Here is a 26,049-nt window from a genome sequence, read left to right on the forward strand (position 1 = left end):
CCCCCTTCCTTCCGCCCCCTCTATGTGTGTGTATATGTACATATACATACACACATAAGTGAAAACAAGGAAGCAGTAAGTGATGAGGAGAAATCTGATTTCCCTGGGAAGAAAATGGGACCTGCAATAGCTAGCTATTCAGGTTGTCCAAGACAAAGTTGGAAGTCTGATATAGAAATAGTTTGGGGATTTGGAGAATGTTAATGCAGCAGCACAATTGGACTGCATCTGTCTTGGCCAGTTGAAATGTCATTTAGTTGTACTAGGTTTTACTTTCTTCACATCTGCGTGGAAAGCCTCTGAAGACTAAACAATGCTTGTTTAGGTACTTCAGTAGATTCTTGTGTGTTGAAACAAGGTGGTGTGTTGTCCTCCCCCTCCCCCCCGAAGCGTGGCATGCTAAGTTGCATTTTTCTTCCCCAGATTGATGAGTGAGCATTCTGGTAGAAAGGTAAGGGGAACTGTTTAAAAAAAAATGACTTTCATGGTTCTTGTGTCAAAATGGTGTAGCTGCTGCCAGTGAGCCTTTGCAAACTCTCCCTGCTGGCTTTCCAGGGCACCTGTGTTGTAAGTTGCTAACCCTGTGTTAAAGCACTGAATTGGAGTTATTTACAAATATGTACTGTTATGCCTGAAACCGTATGCTTTTAAAATGTTAAGTACCTTAATACTGTTTCACTAATTAGATGTTGCACATGCCACTTAATCGATAGCTGTTGTGGCAGCAGTCATGTAAAGAAACAGTACAATGATATAGTAGTGATGTTCTTGTTGGAATTGGCTTAAAACCAAGGATTCACCTACTGAAGCATAACATACTTCCTCATTTGATTAGCTCCAAAATTCTTAACACATAGTTTTTCTTCTAACATTGGTGCTTAGCTGTATGGGATGAGATGTGTTGAAAATTTGGATGCCATCAGTTCTGGATGACTATTTTCTGGTCAGAATGTCCTGTCTCTCATCACTGTAAGCTCTTGCTGCCTGCCAGCATCCATGGCCACTAAATAACTTTTTGCATCTCCAGTACCCTGCTAATGCTATTGCCTGTCATGTTGACATTTACATAATATTATTTGGCTTCAGGAATCAAAGGAGGCTGGTTTTCACATGCAGGAAGGGGCTGCCTCTATTGGCATTTGATTTAACTTGCTGTTTCTTGGTGCAGCCAGCAGCTTCCAAAACGATTGTGCCATGGCCATTGGCAGGGAGGACTTAATAAAAAGGCATAGGTTTTCATGAGATGTGAAAATGTCTTGTCATCTAATTGCAATAATTCAGGAGTCTTGCAGGCAAATCCTTTCACAAGGTTTGAACCACTGCTCCTACTCTTCCTCCAAAATTGAATATTGTTCTTCAGGCTCCCTAGAAAATGTTAATCGGGGTCTTCTACTCTTGAGCCCCCCTATAATCAGTTTCCTTCATGTTGTTTCACAAACTCTAAACTATCCTAAGAGAGAACTGAGAACAGCTCTTGGTAACTAACATGCTACAATAAAATGCTAGTATAATGTGTATCCCTTATAATATTTTAATATATTGAAAAAAAGCCCTAATTATTTCAGACACTCTGTTCTGGCTCTCACTAGGCATCAGCTAAGTATGGATTCACAGCCTCCACATGTGCAACACAAGCCTTTCACTTCATCTATAGAAATGTTTAGGTGGAGGGGTTGTTTAGTTATCCTTTCAGAAACCTGCATGTTAAGATTTTTCTTGTGTCAGTACTAGCATAATGAAATTTGATTTTTCCCTCTTCTAAAGAGTTGCCCAGTGATAATAAGTGATGTTGAATATGTCTGTCTGCTGCGTAATGGTTGGATCTGTAGCTCGAGAACTAAACCAGCAAGGAGCCCGTCGATCTCCAATCTTTCTGTCTGCAAGCTAAAGAAGGGCAAAGATTTTTATTGTGGCGGGGGCTGCAAGCAGGAGGACTTGATTCATTTCATCTGAAAGTCAATGCTTGGCAAAGCATTTGAGCTGACCCCGTGTCTCGTAGTGGAGAGATGTTTTCTCATCTGTCTATTGGGTAGGACTTCGCCTGGATTCTGACTTACTCGTTCCTTGTGTGAATTAGTTATGTTGCTCATGCCTTGAGGACTTGGCTGATAGCAATGAGGAGTGCACTTAAATGGTAGTGCGGCAGAGATCCAAATGAAGCTACCCTTGGTTGGAGCTTTCATATGGTTTAATCATTGCTCTCTAAGCTAGTTGGATGGGATGTCTCAGTCTTTCTTTGTGTCATGGACAGTTAAATGGCTACCTGCTCAATGGGATGTGTTACGGAGAGGTGTCAGGTCGTGTTTTAAGAGTGTTGTAAAGAGGTATGCTGAAATGTCCGTGTGACATTGTGTTCATCTAGGTATTATACAAAGCTCCTAGTTATTGCTTTAAATGAGGGGTGAGAGTTAAGTGCTATTCTTACTGAAAAGAAAGTTAATACAGCATTTTAGTGCTGTTTGATCAGTGAGTAACAGCACCTGGGCTAGATAAAACTGGTAGACTTCGTAAAACTAATGTGAATTTTGGGGGTTGTGTGGAGTCGTCCTTTCTTCCTTAAAGGAGCAGTAGATGTTAGCTGCTTCAAGCCTTCCTGGCTGTCCTGGTTTCAGCTGGGATAGAGTTAATTTTCTTCTTAGTAGCTGGTATAGTGCTGTGTTTTGGATTTAGTATGAGAATAATGTTGATAACACTGATGTTTTAGTTGTTGCTAAGTAGTGCTTACACCAGTCAAGGACTTTTCAGCTTCCCATGCTCTGCCCGGTGCACAAGAAGCTGGGAGGGAGCACAGCCAGGACAGCTGACCCAGACTGGCCAAAGGGCTATTCCATACCATATGATGTCATGCTCACTATATAAACTGGCTATATAAACTGGGGCGAGTTGGCCGGGGGGGGGGAGCGATCGCTACTCGGGAACGGGCTGGGCATCTGTCAGTGGGTGGTGAGCAATTGTGTCGTGTATCACTTGCTTTGTATATTATTATTGTATATTATTATTGTATATTATTATTGTATATTATTATTGTATATTATTATTGTATATTATTATTGTATATTATTATTATTATTATTATTATTATTACTACTACTACTACCACCACCATCACCACCACCACCACCACCATTCTATTTCATTTTACTTCAATTATTAAACTGTTCTTATCTCAACTCACGAGTTTTCTGACTTTCACCCTTCCAATCCTCTCCCCCACCCCACTGGCGGGGAGTGAGCGAGCGGCTGTGTGGTGCTTAGTTGCTGGCTGGGGTTAAACCATGACACTGGCGCATGGGGAGATCTTGCTCTGCACAAGTAGGCCCCCAATGGAAGAAGCTGTAAGCCTGAGGCTGAAGACACGCTTGTCTTTTTTTTTTTCCAAGTGCACTTAACACATTTTAAAGCTAGATACTTGTGTAATTTTGATGCAAAAGACGTGTTTATGGGGGTAGCTACTGTGTTGTCCTTCTGTTTTGCCAAAAATTAGAATTTTTCTTGACGGATTCTCACTGCCAAATGTTTAACAGTGTTATCCCCACATGATGGGCTGATGGAGGTCACAGAAAACAAATAGTTTGTGTAACTTTCAACTATAGAAACAGTCTGTAGCGATGATTTTTCTTTTAATGAATCCTGATGTACTATAAGGACAATTCAGGAAAATTGTTGTATGGGGGCTGTGTGTGCTTCAGTGTTTGGACCACATTTTGTGAGCTTGAAACTTAAGAATGGTGTGAGAGATTCTGCAAAACAGACGTGTGGATATTTAATACCAAGGCATCAGAAAACCTGTTCCTTCATTGTATCTGGTAAGACAAGATGGGTGTTTTGGCCTTAAGTAAGCTGTTGAAGATGTCCCTCTTCTTCCCCTTGGCCTTTGAATTTTTGCAAAGCAAACACTAAGAGTGGTACAAGATACCCAAACTTTGAAGCTTTACAAAAAACGAAAAATCTTTTTCTGCTTTTCAAGGGGAGATGGGGGATTTAAAAGCCCCCAAACCCCTTATGTGAAGTCATTATTGTTTTTCTTCACTTACTGACAAGTTATTAACAAAATGAGACTGACTTTCTTGTGATGCATACTGTATGACATTACTGATTTTCAAAGTGCAGTGATTGCTAAGTTGTTTCCATTTCAGTGTCTGTCTTCATTCTGCTTTCAAATTGTTGAATATGAAAGTCTGTGTTAAATTAAGCAAGTAAGAATGACTGTGTAATTCATTAATCTTTAAACATTTCCAAATTTTTTCCAGATAATTTAATAACCTCTCTGAGTATTTACGTACTATAAAATTTCATAAAAATACATTAATCTGATGGACATTTATGTAGGAAAGGAATTAGATTTTCACCACACATTCTTGTGTTATTGTGTGCTTAATTGCTCTGTAACTTGTAGCATTGAGGTAGATATGTTGGTAATATTTTGTAAAGAAAGAGCTTTTACCTGTTAGTGTAGCCTCACTAGAGTAAACATGCAAAAATCAATGGCCAATAAAGAAACTTCAGGAAATCTTACTAAAATTATTTTTTTTTTTTTTTTAAAGGAAGTGCTTAGTCAGATATGAGGTTACTTCAACATACAGTTGGTTTTTGACCATGCTGATTCCTTTTCGTGCCTTTAATCCTACTTTGCATTTTAGTGGCTAGAATGATACTCATTGGACAAAAATTGTATCAGTAAAGGCTTCAAGGTGCTGAAGTTCCTGGGAATGCGTTCCTAGTAGAAAACATTTGATGCTTTCATTAGGCGTTTGATGTTTATTAGGAAATGAGATAGCATCTTCTTGCTGTTTTACAAGGAAAACAAGAATTAAGTTGCCCAGATGGCATTTTTAGTAGTATAATTTACTGCTGTCATGATAATATAGGCTTACTGAAACTTTTTTTCTTGATAAAGATTTAAATCTTGTATCAAATCCATCTTCAGTCAACATAAAAATAGTAGTGTAGTCAGCCAAATGGATGCTTAAATATGGATAATGTTTACCTGCTGTATAGGAGGAGATTGAGGATTCAGTGGTGAGTGTTTGTAAGATACTGTGAAGATGGAACTTTCTATATAAATGACAAGAAAACTACTCCAAATATATGGCAGAAAACATTCAAGATATGTTGCATTTTCTTCTGGCAATTGCTTCTTAAAGGTCATCGTCAACAAAATAGTGAAATTATATTGCTTGATTTCAACTTTAATTTCAAGATGCTAGTTTAAAATGGATTTCTGAATTAAAAAATGTTCTTAGAAGACTCAAGTGTTTTAATATTTCTGGGAGATACTACTATAATGCTTTTGTCTTTTGGAATAATGTTGCATACCTTAGAAGAAAATTTTGCAAGTTATCTTGACAGTCTTGCCCATCTTCTTTAGAATATTCTTGAGGCTTGGGTGTGTTTTATTTAAAAACAGCACAAGTTTCTGCTACCTTGAGTTGTGTAGAGAGTTGTGTGGTCAGTGAGATTTATTTGGTTTGTCCAAAGGCTTATCTGAGTGTTTGCTCCTGTGTTAATAAAATGCTATGATAGCTTGATGGGTTTGATTGCCTCCTAATTCAGTGGTTATGTGCTTAGACCAGAGCCCCAAGCTTGCTGTCAGAAAACACTGGGCGAGTGCCAGCACATGTGCAGGAAGTGATGTGCTTCCATTTGCTGCTTTCCCGTTATCCCGTCACGCACATCCCCGTGCTCCCCATTCCCTTGTTTTACCCCTTTTCTCTGAAAACTTGTTCTCATCCTCCTTTATTCCCACCAGTGACAGAGCTACCCTTTCCTATCTTGCCCTGCTTTGGTAGGAGGTGTGTCCTTGTGCTGGCCCGTGTCTTGGAGCCACCTCTGTAAAACAACAGGTAGTGATGGGCAGTCACTGCCTGCATTGCTGAGCTGCCCCACACTCCAGGACAGTTACTTCTGCCCATGCCGCCAAGCCTCTCGTCATCAACTCTGGCGGAGACTATGCATGGGGAACTGCTGTCTAAACTGCTAATAAATGACGGTCTGGAGATACATGCTTACGTCTTGGGTAAGTATCTCCAGACAGAAGCACTCCAAACGTGTTGTTTTATTTTTATTATGTTCCTGTTACTTTTCACTGTTCACCTACTGATTGTGATACCTCCTCTGGGTATCCCGTGCTCTTTCTGTAGAGCACAATATCACACAGTGCTGTAGTAAAACTAACAATGAATTGTGATGAAGGTTAAAAATTAATGAGTTCACTGAGCATACACAATGAATAGGTACTTTAGATTTTTTTCCTCTTCTGTTTCTCCCTTCCTTTCTCATAAAATGAAGGACTTTTTGCTTTAGAAAGCGTTAAGACACTAGCAAAGCCTCAGTTGCTGTAATGAGCATCTACTCACGGAAGAGAGTTGGGCTTGCTCTTACTAGAGCGGTACCGTCGGTGGCATAGATGGAGGTGATTGCTACAGATTTGCTTTCAATTTATCCCATAGTCTATAAAGAAAATGCAGATTTGTAAAGCGTACATTTCAGATGGTGTGCACTTTTTCCACCACAGTTGCGAACTTACTAAAATACAACAATTCCTTAAGAAAAATTTAATCCACTTTGGACAAATACGTTCTGCCCTTTTTTTCATCCTTGAATTTAGCAATTAAAATGGAGTTGAATTAAGTCTTTTGACTCACTTTTGTTTTTGTGGTCTTATGATTGACTATGACTCTTGGACTTTTGCCTATTTTCAGGTGATTTTTTCCCATCCAGCTACTCACAGTCCCTGGTCTGCTTAGCTTCCAAGTTTAGAGGAGATCAGGTGCTTTCAGCCCAGTATAGCAAAAGTGCATAAAATAGAGTACTGTTTTGTAACACTGACTTGATATTTCAGAGGAGGAAATGAATATTATTGAGGAAGGCAATATTTACTTTTAATTTTTTTTCTCCCTGAATAGGAGAATTGTTGAGTTACTGAGCTTGTGCATTTGTCTTGGGAGAAGTGTGTAGGGGGTTGGATATAGATAAAAATCTGCAAATATGTGCATGCATATGTGTTGCACAGTTAAGCTTAAGAAATACATTTCAGCAGCATCTAAAGGCTTTTTCAGATAAAACATTGCCTTTGCCGGGATTAACTGTGAATTCTTGTTTTTCTTTGCCCATCCTTTTTATTTGTATTTTTTAACCAGAAGAAGTTGGTTGTGGTACTAATTATATTTATATCTTTGCAATTGGAATTGTTATCAATAGATGCAGTCATTGTGATTCATAGTTTTTTAGACAATTAATTGAGATTGTGTGTGTGGAGGGAAACGAATTAATCTGTTGTCTCCATCATTCTCTGTGCTTAATTAAATTAAATAAATGAATTTTCCTTCTTTTCAAATGCGTACGCTGGTTCCTTGAACTAGCATCTGCTAACTTGTTTTAGTCATTGAAGATACTGTCTGAAGCATACATGTGGTTTGGCAAAGCTTAATATGTATAGAAAAAACAGAATTTTTTGTGCTGCTAAAAAGTACCATGTAGTGTATAGCACTTGTTCAGTACGCATGCTACCACATGGTAGCACTTCAAAAGAGACAAATTATTGCCTTAAAAATACCATCCACATTAGCAGTGGTGCTATAAAAGGAATATTTTAGCTGTTTTTCAATATAGTTTGGCCAGAATAACCAAAATTTGCCATGTTCATGTTGCCAGTTAAATTCAGAGCAGTGTTAGCGTAGAGGTTGGATGCTGTTTCTTCTGAAGGACCCTTGTGTCCCTTAGAAAGTATGCCCAATCTTGACTAAATTTTAGTGACACACCTAGTTCGTCCATCTTCTGGATGCCCAAGATTCTGCGAGGAAACAGTCTTCGTCCTCAGATACTCCAGAGAGTCTTTCTGAGGAGGCTGTTGTGGGTGCGGGAGCAGTAAAGGTCTGCCTTGTTCTTGAACCAGTGACCTGTCCTCATGAAGACATTTGTAACTTCTGCTTGTTTGGGCTCATAGTTTAAGGACAAATGTGTGAAATGCGAGTCAAGACAAACAGTTACTAATTGTGAAATCCAGACTGAAGGCTATGCAGATGTTAGTGGTTCGTAACATAGAGTTGGTTGTTACCTCCTTTGGTCCTGCTGCCTGTGTCCAGTCTACGGCACGTGATACCGGGTACGACATTCTTCCACTTTGGTGGGGCTTGGCTTTTTAGGAGACATGTTGGTTGCTGCTCTTAAAACCAGATTTCTAAAGGCATATCAACTTGAAATATGTTTTGGAAATTAAGGCCTTGAGCATCTGAGGTGCCATCAAATGTATTGCATTCAGGCCATCTTTGATCAGAGTTTCACATGTCATAATATTTACGAGCAGTCTGAATGTTGCCAGGCTGAAATACATCTCATCTGATGGTAACGATAACTATTTAGGGACTACATTTTGGCAATGCGTACATTGATATGTGACCTCCTGAGAGCTGGGTTTTAATGAATTGTTTATAAAGAAATAAAAAGAACACAGTTTTGGTGATAAACAAACTTGCATCATGGATCAGGTTGCTACAAGAACGCTTGTTTTGGAAGCATTTTAGAAATAAGCTGTTATTTCAAGAAGGATGTGAATTTGCCAGTTACTTGTAAACTCTGGTGTCTTAGATTTGTTTGCATTTTAAAATCATCAGATGGACCTTTTTTATCCTTTTTTCAGTGCCTTCATTGATTTGACCTATTCTTAAATTAGGTTTTCAAGTAGTGAAGTTATTGACCAAGGATATTTTAAGGTATTGAGAGAAGGTGGCTGAGTTGTCCTAGTGTTGACCGGGGTCATCACATTAGTATTCAGTTCTTGGCCTTGTCTCTGATTTATTATTTAATTTTGCATATGCTATTTTCTTATTGATAAGGTAGGGTATATACCTCCCATATGTTAAAGCCCAGATAAAGTTTCGAATGTTGCCAGTACTTTTTAGAAAAGCAAAAAGTGTTTACTTTATTTTAGCTTTTTCTTTAATCTTTTACAACAAGTTTGTTAAAACGTAGTTGAATTCAGGGTAAAAAAATACCCACCAAACTACTGTGATAGGGTTTACTGTTTTCAGTCAAGGGATTTTGTTAGTACAAATTCACACAAGTCAGTCACGTTCAAGCAAAACACCCATACTGTATAGTTTTGCACTTTTTCTAGTTTAGACAAATTTATACTAACACTTTCTAGCTGCACTAATCCCCCCCCCCCAATTGTTTGCAAGCTAACAAAAAATATGTCCTTTTAGAGACAGGAGGGGTTTTTAAGTAATAGCAAAAGAGAGTATCTTCTGTTAAAAAGTATTTACCCCAGAGAGGTGCTCAGGAGATGCATGATGGCTCAGGAGACACAGGCTGTGTGTTCTCAATGTGAGAAGCACACTGAGAAGTGCAAGCATGATGGTTGGCTTTTCTCATCATAAGGGCACTCCTGAACAAATAATTTGCTTAAAAATATAGGTACGCTGTTTAAATGGGGGGGGAGAGGGGGGAAGCATCCTGGTCTGGCTGCTCCCCTGCCCTTTTCCTTGCTCACCTGAGTTCTGGGCACTCTCAGACTTAGTGGCACTTTTTAGTCGCACCTTTGGAGCATGGCTTGGGAGGAACTGTGACTTGAAACATCGCTAGAAGTGCATGACCGTCCCAAGTCCTAGCAGATTGAGGACTGGGTAGAAGGAGAGAGCTCTTGCCTAGTGTGTGCTAAACTTCAAGGTAGAAAGATGATGTTCTATAGACTGGGCAAAAGATGTAAAGAAACAGTGGTAACAATATCAACAAAAGCAACTTGGGGGCTGTTATCCATTTGTGCAAGTTGGCAGCTTGTTGGAGCTATTTAGCTACTAATACATGTTATAAAATATATATGTTTGGTTAAAAGAGTTTCCATTTCTCCCTGGTGGGGACTGCATCATGTTTTAATTTCTGCAGTTGTTTTCCCAAGGCAGAGATGTTAGCTATTGATGCTTTATTGGTTCTTTGAGATTTTTCCACTATTGCCTTCATTATCATCTAACTGCTAACAGTCATGAGAGGAGGAATTGCTGACTTGAAATCTGGATGGTTTTCAGTGAGTCCTTTTTCTTCTAGACGACATGGTTTACACTTATGTTCAGTTACATATTGCTGGTTATACCATGTTTAAGAAAAGAAGTTGTCTTGGAAGTTGGTTACCCGTTACCTCTCAGATGAACACTTTTAAGAGCATGATAGACCTTTATCCGAGTTTGTAAAAGATGTGGATGTTTTCTTAGGGTATTCCCACTCTTTAACATTCCACCTCTTAAGGGAGAAATTCTCTGAATGGGTCAATCACATGATTTCATAGGAATCTATATATAAGTATCTTTTTCCCATCGTTACATGACACCTCTACTTTGACAATGTTCTCAATTACAAGAGAATTGCCACTGCAAGGAGCAGTCTAGCTCAGCTATCTAAAAATCCACATTAATTTCATTCTCAAAAAATGTTTTCTCTCTTTCAGCTGCTTTTGAAAATCCCTTTCTAGTTTTTCCTTTTCATGACTTCATTTGGCTAGAAAGGATCTAATCATAATTTCATGTTTTAGCATGTTGTAGGACGTCATGTCAAAAGCAAATCTTACTTGCTTTCCACACAGATATATCTTTGAAAAGCTGCTTTTAACCAAAATAGTTTATTCTAGCTACATTTAATAAATGGATCATATGCTTTTTCAATTCAAAATCATGGTCACAGCAGGAGTCTTTTAGTTTGTTCTGAGGGAGGTCTGTGTTCTTTATGTTTTCAATGTAAAATTTAGGAACTTAACATCTTCCCCCCAAAAAGCCTTTAAGTTTAAGGACCGGGCTTCTTTGACAAGCTAGATCTTAGCTTTGCTTTTGTGAGGAACGTTGAGATGCTACCTGCTAAAGCATCGGGGCTTTAAGGAGTGTGTAAGGAGTATGCTTGAAACTGGACACTGTTTCTGGAGGTTGTGCAATGAAAGCAGGATTAAAATTTCTTTTGATCTGGCAAGGAGGAAGGTTTTCATACGGACTTTAAAGTAGCTGCTTGATCAGGTCTACTGGCTGGCTGTCCTGGAGAGTGTAGTGGCATCTTTAGATTTGCCTTGGTTTAGAGACAGCCCAATGGTGCAGGCCTTTTCTTTTCTTACAGTGTATTATGAGATTTCAGACTGTAGCCTGGATGGTTTTGCTCTATTAGTTTTGGGGTACTGTATTATCATGGTGTCCTGGATGAAACACAAATTGCAAGTCATTTCTATTAAGATATTATGAAACAGAATGCAAGCACCAACATATGCTGATGGAAAAAGTCTGCAAGGGTTTATATAAGTGTCTGTAGATTACTTTCAAAATACAGTCAGTAAGATGGCAATTTAATGGAAAGGGCCAGCAGACTGCAGAATGTAGTTTGTGCTGTAAGGGTGATAAGTTGGAAAAATATTTGTCCAATCTTGAAAAACATCTCCTCGTATCTTTAAAGAATATGGTTGGATTTTTTTTTCTCTTGAAAGGATATGAAGTGGGGTCTGAAAACATAGCACATTCTGTCCTCTAATTAATTTATGTTGCTTTCTTTTATAACGAATATCATATTTTCATCTGCGCAAGAAGCAGCCTTGAAAAAAATTAACAAAAATGAATGCATAGGAGGGGGTTGGTTTTTATCTTTGTAAATTTTGCAGCTGCAGACAAAACTTAAGGATTGTGTAGTGGTGTTGCATTTGTTCTCCTATCAGTGGGCTGTGAGTGTTGGTTCATCTGATAATTACACTGAAATCTGTTTCCTGAAATTTAACCAGCAGGCACGGTGTCTGTCTGTTTAAAAGGTCTGATAAGTGATAAGGTGTGTTGATCTGCTCGATGGGATTATGTTAAACATTCCTGAATAGAATTCTGTTCCATCAAGGCAATCTGTTTGAATGAAGCATTTAGTAGAAACAGAATTTATGCGTTGGTACAATGAAACATTACAGCTGTTGTTGTAAAAAGCCTGACAAAAAATGTTCTCTACTGTCTAAGGTAACTTACTGTATATAAATATGTGTGTATATTATGTATAATATACATGCATTTATGTACATCCAAAAAGAAGAAACAGTGTTGAAAAATTGAAGATAAATGCAATCAAAACTATCTGACAGCTATGGCTGGTCCCCCACACTCTAATACTGAAAATGTAGTATGTTGTGACAAAGACATAAATAGTTTGTCTTCTATTTCATATACTCATTAAATAATTCTCCTTTTGATTCCAAAAACTTATCTAATTCTGGACAGTATTACAACTTAAATCACAATATTTCTTTGTTACTAGATGGTAAAATGCTACTGCTTAATGAAACCCAGTATCAGAAATTTTTTTTATGAATGAGCAAGGTAATACACACTGTAAATGACGTGTAACAGTTTGTTGATCACTTTAGCAATTAACTGCAGCTGAAAAAAGTCTGCTTACTTAGGCTAGCCTTACTCTCATTCTCTGAGGAAGCTCTGGATTTTAATGAAGAAAGTCCAGCACTGAATAAACAAACTTCTATGCAGTTGCAAAAATGAAAATAAAATAAAATACAAGTTACTCATTTAATATCAAGCTCTCTCTCTAAATAGTGCAGATTGTGTAAGGTTACTTTTTAACCATACTTTTTATTTAATCTAGTTCAATACCAGATGGAAATGATGCGAAGCCTTCGCCACGTAAACATTGATCATCTTCACGTTGGCTGGTACCAGTCCACATACTATGGCTCTTTTGTCACTCGTGCCCTCCTGGACTCCCAGTTCAGTTACCAGCACGCAATTGAGGAGTCTGTAGTTCTCATTTACGGTTAGTATGAGGTTTCCTTTATTATTCTTTTCCCCTCTTAATATTATTACTACTATTTTTGTATTCTGTCTTTTGCCTGTAAGAGTAGCCTGGCAGGCCTTTTCGAGTAAATACCAACCCTGTGTCTACGGCAGCCTCAGCAGCAGCTAAGTCTAGACAGGGTTTCCTTCTTTCTGTTTATTTTTCTTGCTATCAGAGCCCTGATGTGTACGTTTTGGAATGCTGGAGTAGCTGCTTCATTTTTATTCCTTCATCTCCCCTCCCTCGTCGAAGGGGCTGGTGGAACCCGACCAGATGTCTAACAAACCCCGCTTGCTAGCGTGTCTGGCTCTGTACGTGACTGACCAATCATCGCACGAATTGCCAAGTTTTTTTTATACCTCTGACAGAAGCATACAAAACCTGGACTGTTTCTTAGCACAAAGATTTTTTTCTTTTCTGCCTATTTAATGGTGTTTCCTCAAGCTCTCCAGACCAGATGTTCTGTGCTGTATCAGAACCGTAGGCAATTTAACAGCTTTATAGCCTCCCCCTCCCCAAACACTCACAGTTTGCCATATCTGGCAGACTTGCATATAGTTTCCAGCTGAGAAGTAAATGTAACGTCCTGAGTATCTGTCAGAAAAAATACTAATGAATACGATCAATCTTATGAGCTGCCCCAAAATTGTTTCAGTATGTTAACAATTGGATTACAGTAAAGAACAAGTTGTTAAAGTATACTTATATTGGCTGGAAACATTGCATCATCAGACCTTGATGAATTTTCCACTTGTTTCAGTCTATTTTGGTTTTCATTTTATCACCGATTGGTAAAAGTTTTACTGTGTTAAGTTTCAGACAACATGAATGTTAACACAGCTTTTATTCTCATGTTGGCATGCTTCAGCCGTTATCATGCTGCAAGTGTTAAGCTTCTTTGTCCTAGGAATGTAGCAGTGTGTTTAGAAAATTTCCCCCTAAATTCAGCAGAGTATGTCAAGGCAAAACTAATGTTTTTATATACCAGTTACATTATTATGCACGAAGCAGCAGGGCAACTTGATCTGAATTAGCTTATTGCTACTCTAAAATTACAATTTCTTTGTATAAAATGTAGTTTAAGGAATATTTTAATTTACTGCATAATGACTGGAGGGAAAAATCTTTATTTAAATGAGGTAGCTCTTACATAAGTTCTGTGGATAGTTCATACAAAAGAAAAGAAAATGTGAATTAAACCTTTAATGGAGAAATAATGTGAGTAGAATGGGTCTAGATCCCCCCATGTTCTCCAAGTTAAGTTTATTAATTTGCTTCACTGTGTATAGTTGGATTTTTACATTTCAGTACAATAGGCTTACTTCCATAAAGTGTCTTTTCTGTGTTGGTTGTCTTAATTTTTTTTAATATGACTACTTAGTTATTTTCCTCCTGTTTTGTCATTCAGATATTAAAAAAAAAAAAAAAGGCAATCTGGCATTAGTAATAATACACTTCCTCCATTTTTAATTATAGATCCCATTAAGACTGCCCAAGGGTCTTTGTCACTAAAGGCATATAGGCTGACTCCCAAACTGATGGAAGTTTGCAAAGAAAAAGACTTCTCTCCAGAAGCGTAAGTAACTTAAAAGAATGTTTTCTCATAGGTTTTGCTGGATTCTTTGGGAGGCAGAAGGGTACATGGGATGATGAAATACTGTACTTTAAAATCTCATGTAGTAGTGTGTGCTGGGGAAACTGGTTATATATGAGTAGCGATAGACGTGCACTGATACAGTGGGCTGAGAAGGCATGAAAGTCTGTCTTTGGGCACCTAAATAAGGGCTGAAGTGGGGGAACCTGAACTGATTTTGGAGATGGGCAGCAGGCTGGCTGCAAGGACCATGGTGAAGATAGCTGTATCTGGGAACAGAGTCAAAAATATAATATAAAAAAAAAAAAAAAATGGAGAACGGGAAATAGCTGGTCTGTCTTTAAGCTTCTTTTTTCCAGAAGGAAAATTGAACAGGTATTCTGGAATAGCTATTCTTCTGTATTTATTCCAAATTAACTCCCCTGTGTGGACACAATCTTCTGGAGTAAAGTAGGATAATTACTCCGTTTCAAAAGATTAGCTGCTTGCAATAGATGTAGGCCTTAGCTGTCATCTTTTTCCTCAAACAACTTGGTATTCAAGGGCAAAAGCACAAGCACTTGTTAAACTTTCTTCGCTGAGGAAAATCGGAGAAATTTCATTGCTTGGTGTCTAAACATAACATTTCCATGATGAACAAACAAATCTGTGCTTAGTCAAAAAAAAAAGGGGGTGGGGGAGGCAAAAAGCAAGTGTTTTTATTCCAAAATCCAATATGCATACAAAGAAGTTAGATATGTTTCCACAGAAACTTAAAATCATGCCTTTATTTCCAGATTTTATGAAAGGTATTACTGTCTACTTTATTACAAAGCAATAACAATAGTGTTTATATGTATATTGTAAAACAAAAATATACACTTGAAATTTATATTTTAATATCCACCATGGAATTTAGTTATTCCAACACACACACTATTTTGTCAATCTAATTTTTGGCCAGTAAAAATTTTAATTGTTCAGCTATTGGGGAAATTGTTTTTCATTGTAGTAGTTATGATTTTAAAGGTATTTCAGTGTCATGTGGTAACTAACCATTCAATTCTATTTAAGAAACCCCGATGGCAGGGAAATCAGTAAAATTTTTTGGAAGGGGCAGAGTTAATCCTGTCAGTACAGTCTTTTGCTGGAGGCTTTTTCATGTAAGTAATGTATTAGCAAGCAAAGCGGCTGCTTGACTTCTGAGAGTTTTTCCTAGAGCAGCTTTTCCTAGTCTTTGTAAACGTGAGGTTTTGCCATGCAAATGCTCTCTTACCAAAACTTGACTCTTGTTTGATAGTGGAACTATGAAAATCAAGAGTTTTCACAAAATTGCCAATTGTTGTTGGAGCAACAATTCAACAAAAAGAATAAGAGAGTTACTGGTTATATTAATAAACATTTTTTTAACTTTTTTCACAGCTTGAAAAAAGCAAATATTGCTTATGAAAACATGTTTGAAGAAGTACCCATTGTAATTAAGAATTCGTACCTGATCAATGTGATGTTGTGGGAACTGGAAAAGAAATCCGCAGTAGCCGATAGACATGAATTGCTCAGTCTGGCTAGCAGGTAAGTACTTGTTACAATAATGGATGTATTTTTATTCGCTTTCCCAAACCACAGTTTAACACCTTGGGTGAAATCCCAGTCTCATTACAGTCCATGGAAGCTTTGCCTTGACTTTTAATGGGGTTAAGACTTCACCCTTCATGTTCTTTTGCTGAAGGAAAAACTGCATGGTAAAACTATAGCATTAGATTCAAGGACTAAATTCAATCTGTAATACGCGTATATCTGTACTGTTTGAAGCATATAATCTTTTCAGTAGTGTGTATTTCTTCAAGAAAATACTGGCGTTCAGACAAATAGATCCAAAAATAACAATTTGTTTTGTTAAATATTCCTTAAGCAATTCTATAAATTATTTTAATAAAAAATAAATCACATTTGTTCTACTTTGGTAGCAGGATACATTTGCAAATGAAATAAAATAATAAAGCCTCTATCTGAGAAACTGGCAAAAATGCTCAGACTGATTGTCAGGACAGCCAGCATTCATGATGTCAGAAATTGTTTAAGAGTTTCTAGAATGATCTTCTTAGAACTTCATCTAAGAATAACTTTTCGTTCTTGTAGCACTCTGCCCTGAAAATACATTTATGATAACAAAGTAGGCATGACCTCTAGCAGTATGATCAGAAATTTGGTGGTGCTTAAATCTTACACAAGACAGTACAGTTAATTGGATTATTATTGGGCTGACCAAAATAACCAGATACACAAAATGATGCAGAATCTTGCTGCATGTAGAAACTGGGATGTATTCACTAATAGGTTTTTGGGGTGTAACACTTTCTTTTTACGTCAAGATACTGTCCGCCAAGATTCTGATCCCCTCTGACAACCAAGTTAGCTGAATACTAGCGGCCTCTTTTCTTTTTCCTTTTTTTCCGCTCTCCCCCCCATCATGTAAGGCTGTCGTTAATGGATCCCTATTGCTAGTGGTCCATATGTTGCTTGAGTTAGCAGAAATTTTCCACTCTGTTTTCTTGAGCTTATGTGGATGTATTGAGGGATCTGATAGCTTTTAGAGAAATTGGTCAAGAGAGAACAGATATAGGGTTGAACTCTGCCAGGGAATTTACAAATGTTGCAAGAGATACTTAGTCAATAATTTTGTCCAGTAAAGTTACGACTTTGCACCTTGGAATTAACAAAGTGAAGGATTTTTGCCGAGATGTTCAGTCTGCTTGACTTTGCAGGCTTTCTGTCAGGCTCTTTCCTTGGTCAAAGCTTTTACCATCTGAGGCGAGGGTGGGCACTGGATGTAGGAGATGACAGTGATTCCTCATGAGTTCTACCACTTTACTGTGAAAAAGAGGACTGTGCTGAGGATACAGCAAGTTTCCAGGTGACCTAACAGCATTGTCCTTGATTGTTTCTGTGGGTTTGCTCCTATAAAAAGGGTTGGGATTACCCAGCACGCTGGATCCTCGCGGAGGCTGCTGCCAGTCATGCGATACAATTCTGGAAATGGAAATTAATTTGAACAGATCACAAATCACAGTTGAAGTTTTTCATCAGCTTTTACATCTTACGTAGTAACTGTTCCATACCATTGCCCTGACTCAAGATAAAAGATAAGAACTGTACAAATTAATTTCCTTTCTGGAATGATGGTGTTAATAGTCTGGTGCAAGACAGGCATTTTTGTTGGTCCTCACATCAGTAAATGAGATGAGAACAAGAAAAAAATGAGCCCAAAAGAAAAAGGAAACTCCATTGTTTGTGTTTAGGAATCCTTCACAACAGGAAAAAAAGAGAACTTTTGTCTTTGATTCACTAAGTTCCTTTTCAGTGGGTGTTTTCTTGGAGCAGTGCAGTGCTGTTCTTGATAGTGACACAGGTGGAACTGGATTCTTGATAAACCTGGTTAAAAGTGCCTTTTCAATTAAGTGTGTTTCTTTGAACTTACACAGTTACTATCCTATATACTGGCAGCAATTTCTTGAGCTTATTGAAGTCTAGAATTTCCCACTAATGGGGAATTAATTCAACAGATTCAACAGTTTTCAGAGGTATTTCTGAATTAATGTCTCCTGAACTGACTTTCCTGGCAGCATTCTTCTGGCTCACCTGGTCTATTTGAGGAACTTAAGGTGCTTAGTTTTGTTTGAAGCAGAGTAAAGTGTTGGAAATTACCCCAATGGGTTTATTTGCAGGGCTTTTTACGTCTTTTTTTTTTTTTTTTTTTTTAAATATTTGATAGCCGTTTTTAGTTACGAGGCAGGTTACGTTCAGTGATATCTTACATTGGTATAACTCAGCTGGCAAATTAAAACATTTTGATGCTCATTTATTCAAGGTAGGGTGACTTATACTGCCTGCTGAAGTATTTAACTAGTTTTTACTTGAACTCAACAACTAAGATTACTCTGTCAAAGAATATATTGCCTGAAGTAGGGGAGTTCAAACCCACACTATTCTGGAGTTTTACTTTCATTTTGCATTTCCTTATTTTTGTCTTTGAATAGTTGTGGCTAAAACATCTCAAGTATCAACTTCTAGTTTTGGTGCATATCCTCCTCACTTAACTTTACTATTGTAGAATTAGTTGGCAGTAACTTCAAGTCTACTTTTTTGGGGGGTGGGGAGTGTTTTGGGGGGGGAGGGGGGTTTTCCTTTGGGAGCATCCCTGAACCTTTTTTACTCTTCTGAAGCAGTGATTTTGGCAATGAAATTATTTACCCATAGTAACTCTCCTCTGGAGAGTTTGTTTCATCAAGATTCTCACATGTTCAGCCACCCACCTTGTCTGAGTTTGAAGCTGTACCTGCTTGAGGTACTTTGCGCCTTAATACCTTTCTCCTTTTGAAGTACATTTGTGATGATTGTATAGAGTAGTTTACTTTTTTGGGCATAAATTTGTGTTTCTCTTGTGAAATCTGAATTGACTGGAATATTCTAGGGAAAGAAGTTGAAGGCAGAATAGCACAAGGCTAGCAAGTAATAGCAAGTAAAGGCCTTTTGCTCAAACTGTTATCCTCCTGCTACCCTTAAGGACCAAAATGTCTTGAAGACCTTGGAGTACTGCCAGTCTTTTGATAGAGACTCAAGAATTAAAATCCTGTCAGATAATGTTCCAGATCTTCAGAGAAATAATTACAACCAACTTTCCCATTCTCATCCATCTCTTCCCTATTCTATTGATGATCTAGTTTAAATTAAAAAAAGCTTTTTTGTGGTTTAGCTTCATAATAGGGTTGTTCTATAATATCTCAATTTGTCTCAAGCAATTTTTCTAATAGTGTGCGTCAGTAGAAGCAAACATGTGCTGAACATTTACTGCAGTAACGTCTACTTGGCAGATATATTTTTTCAAACATCAGATGCAGTATTTTTGCAAAAGTGACATAAGGAGGGTTACTCTGGCTCTTGAAAACAATATTAACCTTTATACATTGTACTGCTTATTCAGAAATCTCAGTGTGCTCAACGGATTATTAAGATAATTATGAAAATCTCTAATTTGCAGATGGGGGAAGCTGACACAGAGAGGGTAAATGTGTTGCCCAAAGGCACACATCAAAGTCAGAGTAGAAAAGGGAATGGAGCTCAAGACTCCTGACTTACATATCTCATTCAAACAAAATCCTCTTAAAAAGAGCACAGGTTGAACTTGGTCTGAAATGCTGAGATGTAAACAAGTTCTGCTAAGCAGTGGGAACGTTCCTTAGAGATATTTAATGAAAAAGATGTGCTTTGCCCAGCAGTGCCTCTCTAATCCACCCAAAGCTGTTCCCACCAGGAGGAGGAATGCTGTGTAGGGTGGCACCTTTCCCAAAAAACAGTGACTCTGAGAGGGGCCTCAGCAGAGCTGATGGAAAGTGGAGAAACGGGGCAGCAGATACAGCATTTTCTTATGCTTGCTTTTACTGCTTCCTTTTCTCGTCTTCCTTAGCCAGGCTGCAAGCAAAATGAAATGAAGTGAGGGGATCCATTTATAGGGATGGTAGGCAAGTTTAGGGGGCTGTCTTTTTTGGACACCTCCAGCTTCAGAATTGTTATACACAAAAATGAGGTGCCTGGGCACAGCACAGTGATTCAGATCTTGGAGGCTGGGTGCCTCTGCTCCCTCCTGGGGCAGCGCAGGCAGACGGGCTTCTCCAAAAGTGCAAGCAGAGGCCCACGAGCTGTGTGTAGAGACAGTTAAAACTAGTGAGCAGGACATGAGCTGAGAATGATGCGAATTGCTGCCTCTCTTTGGAGCTTTGGTGTCTGACTCCAAAGGCTCCATTTTGGGTGTTTGAGACCTTTAGCGAGTGTGTGTCTGGAGTCCTGTCCTGATTAAAGATGCTGAAGTAAATGTGGGCTTCATGTGTAGTTCCCCGTTATGAATCTTACAGAAGCAGAGCCAGTTTGAGGTTCCAGCCCCAGCTGCTTGCATCATTCCTCCCCACTACCCCCATTTCATCTCTGCACCCCTCCCACCCTCAAAGATTTTTATTCCCTCATCTGTTTCAGAATATGGCTGTACAAATAGCTTTGTGGAATAGTCTGGTGGAAAAAGTCAGGCTGCCACTCTTCCCTTCCAGCCTTTCCCTCAGCCTCCCTTAAAAAAAAAGAAACCCCAACAGAGGGTGTTTTTGCATTTACAGTAGGCTATTTCACTGAAAGAGTTTGAAGTGTGCCCACGCAAACAGCTGAATCCATACAGCTGAGAGTGCTGTAATCCTTGGGCAAAGGGGGAGGGAGAGGCAGGAAGATGCTGGGACTGGAACCTCTTAAACTGGCCTTGCTGGCCAGAGCAAACTACACTTTTGCTCTCCTTAGAATATATCCGCAAAGGGAGGGCCTGGTGGTGCAAGCATTCCCTCAGGAAGAGGGAGGCTTGCATTCGGGTCTCTTAGCCAGATCCGTATCCTAGCAGGATGCCCTCATGTAGTGAGTGATCCATGAGTTTATTTAATGTGTAGTTATTGCTTTCTCCTTCTGTCAGTGCTAGACCATAACATCGCCAAATGCAAGGCTCACCAGTGGGAAGAACAAGACAAAAGACCATAACTCTTATCTGCAGATTAGGCTACTCTGTTCACACGTTTCTACTTCTCACCCTCAGAATTATTTGACCTTTGTATTTGATAATTGCTAAACAAGGAATCAGAAGTAATCCATGTGTCAAGGACTTGATTTCATATCTGCCCTTTTGGGTGAAGGATTATACCCCATCAAGTATAAGGCTGTTACAGCAAAAATGCACAGCATGAGAAATTGCTTTGCAGGCTATACTTTCTAGTCTCTTTTTTTTTTTCTAAACAGACTTCGACAGTTTCCCTTTGAAAGTTTGTATGTGTTTGTCCTTTTCTGGCATTTTCGATTATGTTATCCAAGCTACACAGATAAGTCTCAAATGACAAATTTCTGGAAGTTTTACAGGTCACTCACTACAGGTGAGTGATCCTAATAACAATTCTGGTGAAGGAGTGCTGTCACATTAGCTTATTTCTTCATTAGATGTGTAAGAATCCACATGACAGAGATTTTTTGACTGTCCTAACTGCAGGAGAAGCTCCATTCTGTTTTTTCCCCTTTTATTATCTATATTTCTTCCCAAAAAAGAGCACAGTCCCCATGTGTAGATCCGGGGAACTACAGGCCTGTCAGCCTGACCTCGGTGCCGGGAAAGGTCATGGAGCACATCATCCTGAGTGCCATTTCACAGCACGTGTGGGACAACTGGGGGATCAGGTTCAGCCAGCATGAGTTTATGAAAGGGAGGTCCTGCTTCACTAACCTGGTCTCCTTCTATGACAAGGTGACCTGCTTAGTGGATGAGGGGAAGGCTGTGGATGTTGTCGACTTGGACTTTAGTAAGGCCTTTGACACTGCCCCCCACAGCATTCTCCTGGAGAAGCTGGCTGCTCGTGGCTTGGATAAGCGCACTCTTCATTGGGTTAAAAACTGGCTGGACGGCAGAGCCCAGAGAGTGGTGGTAAGTGGAGTCAAATCCAGTTGGTGGCCAGTCACAAGTGGTGTTCCCCAGGGCTCAGTGTTGGGGCCGGTCCTGTTCAACATCTTTGTCGATGATCTGAAAGAGGGGATTGAGTGCACCCTCAGTAAGTTTGCAGATGACGCCAAGTCGGGCGGGAGCGTTGATCTGCTGGAGGGCAGGAAGGCCCTACAGAGGGACCTGGACAGGCTGGATCGTTGGGCCGGGGCCAACTGTATAAGGTTCAACAAGGCTCAGTGCTGGGTCCTGCACTTGGGTCACAACAACCCCATGCAAGGCTACAGGCTTGGGGAAGAGTGGCTGGAGAGCTGCCTGGTGGAAAAGGACCTGGAGGTGTTGGTTGACAGCCACCTGAACATGAGCCAGCAGTGTGCCCAGGTGGCCAAGAAGGCCAATGGCATCCTGGCTTGTATCAGGAATAGTGTGGCCAGCAGGACCAGGGAGGTGATAGTGCCCCTGTCCTCAGCACTGGTGAGGCCACACCTCGAGTCCTGTGTTCAGTTTTGGGCCTCTCACTACAAGAAGGACATCGAGGTGCTGGAGCGTGTCCAGAGAAGGGCAACGAAGCTGGTGAAGGGTCTAGAGCACAAGTCTTATGAGAAGAGGCTGAGGGAGCTGGGGTTGTTTAGCCTGGAGAAGAGGAGGCTGAGAGACCTTATCGCTCTCTACAACTACCTGAAAGGAGGTTGTAGCGAGGTGGGGGTCGGTCTCTTCTCCCAAGTAACAAGTGATAGGATGAGAGGAAATGGCCTCAAGCTGCACCAGGGGAGGTTTAGGTTGGATATTAGGAAAAAGTTCTCCACGGAAAGGGTAGTCAGGCACTGGAACAGGCTGCCCAGGGAAGTGGTTGAGTCCCCATCCCTGGAGGTATTTAAAAGAGGTGTAGCTGTGGTGCTTAGGGACATGGTTTAGTGGTGGACTTGGCAGTGCTAGGTTAAGGGTTGGACTCGATGATCTTAAGGGTCTTTTCCAACCTTAATGATTCTATGATTCTTTCTGCTGCTTAGTATGATAGTAATTCTGCAGCTGATATTTTTCTTCCACAACAATACCTGAGGTGTGGTGGTCTTCTGGTGCTATCTTAAGGTGGAGCTATGCCTTTTAGTTCAATTCAAGAGTGTGTGCAGATCATCATCACTGGGTGATCTCAGACCTGACTTGTTTCAGATGAAACTAAGCCGAAAACAGGCTTTAGGAGGCTTCCTACTGTGCTTCAGCCACTAATGGGCTTCAGATCACTGGACCACATCAGAACTAGTGACAAGAAACTCCCGTGGAACACATGTAGCGTGGACATTGGTTTCTCAGCACCAGCTGTTATGCTTTATAGATCTGTTCCTGTTGGTCTACACTACTTGCTAATCTAAATGTAAACTCAATTTAATTGACCTTTTCGCTGAATCAGCTGACTGAAATGCATCCATTAAAAATGCAGTTTCTTTATTACCAATGCCTTCAGAACAACAACAAATGCAAGTGCTGAGCTCCATGTTGTCTATGTTTGACTATTGCAGAGCCTTGTAGGAAAGTGAGCCTTGATGGGGATGTGAGCAGCATTTACTGGCCCCCCCCCCAATTTTTGTTGTTGTTGTTGGTTTTAGTTTTAGCCGCATTGATGCGTAGGGGGCTTTCAGGTACCCAGCAGTGTGATATTTGAGATCTGCTGTAGGGGAGTGCACAAGGTAAGGAGGTGCCTAAAAGAGCCTTTGGGCTAAATAAGTGTATGATCAGTCTTATGGGCTGAAGCAATGCGATTTAACTTCCTAAATCTCACCAGAACAAACTTCAACTGAATAAAACTTGCTTAAACATTGTATGTATACATTCTTACAAATTACTTCCTTTTGGTCTTTCTGGTTTTTAAGAGATGGAGCAAAAAAGGGTATCAGCCACATGAGAACTGAGGAAAAAGCTGGTCCTGTATTTGCAGCATACTTATCACTTCATGTCTCAGTTCACATCTGTTTAAGTTATCTGTTTTTAGCTTTTTGTTTCCCTGGCAATGAGAGCAAACACTATATTACTGCAACTTCTAACAATAACTCTCTGTTTCTGTATTCTGCTGTACTAAGCTGGTCCCAAAGAGATTCACATAAAATCATTCTTTGTAACCAGCTATATTTCATATGGACACTATCTGTAAAATAATTATGTATTCCTGATGTCCACATACCCTACAAGGCTATTAGTGTGTACCTACATAGGCATTTCTGATAATATCCAGTTCTAACACTAACTCTGTATAATATAAACTCTATAAAAAACTGAAAATATGCACACCCCTAGCCGTGGCAATATTCCACAGTCCTAAATATCATGTGCTTGAAATGCTCAACCAAAAAAACCCCAAGAAGTTTAAAAATAATTATTATAGTGGCGCCTTTCTTGCTGCTGCATAGCTGAAGTCCTCCTCACCATCTGCTCCTGTATGTAACTGAGATTTAAAACTCTGGCTTGTAAATAAATTGTGGTCTGAAGTTACTGATACAGCCTTTTGTTCAGTGAGCAGGCAGCTCAGCTAGTGAAATAGCTGTCCTAGTACTGGGAGATAAGGGTGTCTTTAGCTACATTCTCAGCAGGTATCCTCGAGTGCCTCAGTACGTTACCAGCTTCTGTGTCCAGCTAGGAGTTCTATGGATTTGGGGAATAATTTACACTTAAAAAAGCGATATACATAGTATTACGCATATGATTCCCTTTTCACTTTATGCTTGTCTCTTCCAGTTAGAGTTTCCCCAGAAAATAGGCTCTAGGATAGTGGGAATGCATTGTAAAACGCAGAAAGAATTTCAGATAACATGGAGAAACAGTGACTGAAGGATATGATTCTGACATAGAAGTGCACCAAACTTTTTCTTTGAAATAAACTCTCATGAATAGTAGTGGATTTCAGTTGAGAAGGATGGAGTTTAGCTTTTCGATCATTGGTCTTCGGCCAAGTAGGACTGGGTGAGGCTTAGATCAGAGCCAGCAAACTAGCTTCTGATCAAAGGGATCACCAGAGAGCAGTAAGTATCCTTCTTTGACTGTACTACCCTGTAAACACAATTTAGGATGAGTACCGTCTCCATGGGCACCAACCTAAAAGCTTCCAAAACTTTAACTTGGAAGCTATACCTTAAGTTGAACGTTCCTGCAAAATACCAAATCCATTGCTAAAAATGGTTACAATAAAAGTTGTTTAACAGACTGCATTTGTCTGGCCAAGGCAGTAGATCGCATAACTGGAACTGGACGCGCCCAGCCTAGCTGCTTCCATGTTGCCTATGGTATGGAATGTGGAGCTGGCTGCACTGGACGCAACACTCGCTCTCAACAGCGAAGATCAAGCGGTGTCTGCTGAACTTCCAGGCATGGTTTGATAGACTAGTTAATGAGATGGAGTTCTGAAGAATATTTAACCATCCCTGCAGAGGGATAGTTAAATATTTGTGAAAAGGCTAGCAGCAACTTGAAACCAAACTCTTCAAAGACATCTCCTGGAATGTTGTTCAGGATTGCATGTCACAAAAGCATCAGACTTTTTCTGTTAAACATTTGACCTGCATCTGGAATATCAGTAAATTCACACAAGGCATTGGTTTTTTTTCATAACTATGAGGTTCCCTGCAAAAACCAAAACACTTAAATATGATGTTTGCAATGTGGCAAAGATGCTAGAGGAGGAGATGCCATGTCAAGTATCATCAAATAAATATATGAACAAAGATAACTAGGAACTTAAAAATTTTCAAACTGTGCCATTAGTGCAGAAATGATGGTCAAGTGACTTGAAATGAATTTTGAATCTTTTTTTTTTTTTTTTTAATAAATTCAATCTTTCATGAATGCTTCTTGTATTTCAGTAATCACCTAGGGAAGAGTCTGCAGCTGCTGATGGACAGAGTGGATGAGATGAGCCAAGACATTGTTAAATACAATACCTACTTGAGGAATGTAAGCAAACAACAGCAGCAGAAACACCAGGTTGGTAACATGGAAAACCTGAATGAGAGGATTTTTTTCCACAAATTATGGTTTGGGTGGTGTTATCTAAGACAGATGAATTTGGATCTAAGCAAGATAAAATTCTTACAGAAACATATCCATTAAGTAGATTTATAAATGTGCTAGTCAGTGGGGAATTACCAAATTCACTTCTGATATGTGGTGTGGATTGGTCTTTCTTTGCTTTTTT

At 39.4% G+C, this 26,049-nt stretch overlaps 1 protein-coding gene across 1 annotated transcript in view; it reads left to right on the top strand.

Moving 5' to 3' along the window:
• EIF3H (eukaryotic translation initiation factor 3 subunit H) overlaps window positions 1-26,049 on the top strand; it is an 88,955-nt gene that overhangs the window by 57,682 nt on the left and 5,224 nt on the right. The window contains exons 3-6 of the mRNA XM_082318704.1: window positions 12,598-12,765; window positions 14,263-14,362; window positions 15,782-15,931; window positions 25,718-25,838. Of these exons, the coding sequence (XP_082174830.1) occupies window positions 12,598-12,765; window positions 14,263-14,362; window positions 15,782-15,931; window positions 25,718-25,838 (539 nt within the window). The remainder of the gene's footprint in view (window positions 1-12,597; window positions 12,766-14,262; window positions 14,363-15,781; window positions 15,932-25,717; window positions 25,839-26,049) is intronic.

The sequence above is a fragment of the Platalea leucorodia genome (genome assembly GCF_965183815.1).
Source record: "Platalea leucorodia genome assembly, chromosome: 1".
In the NCBI taxonomy this organism is placed as follows: Eukaryota; Metazoa; Chordata; class Aves; order Pelecaniformes; family Threskiornithidae; genus Platalea; species Platalea leucorodia.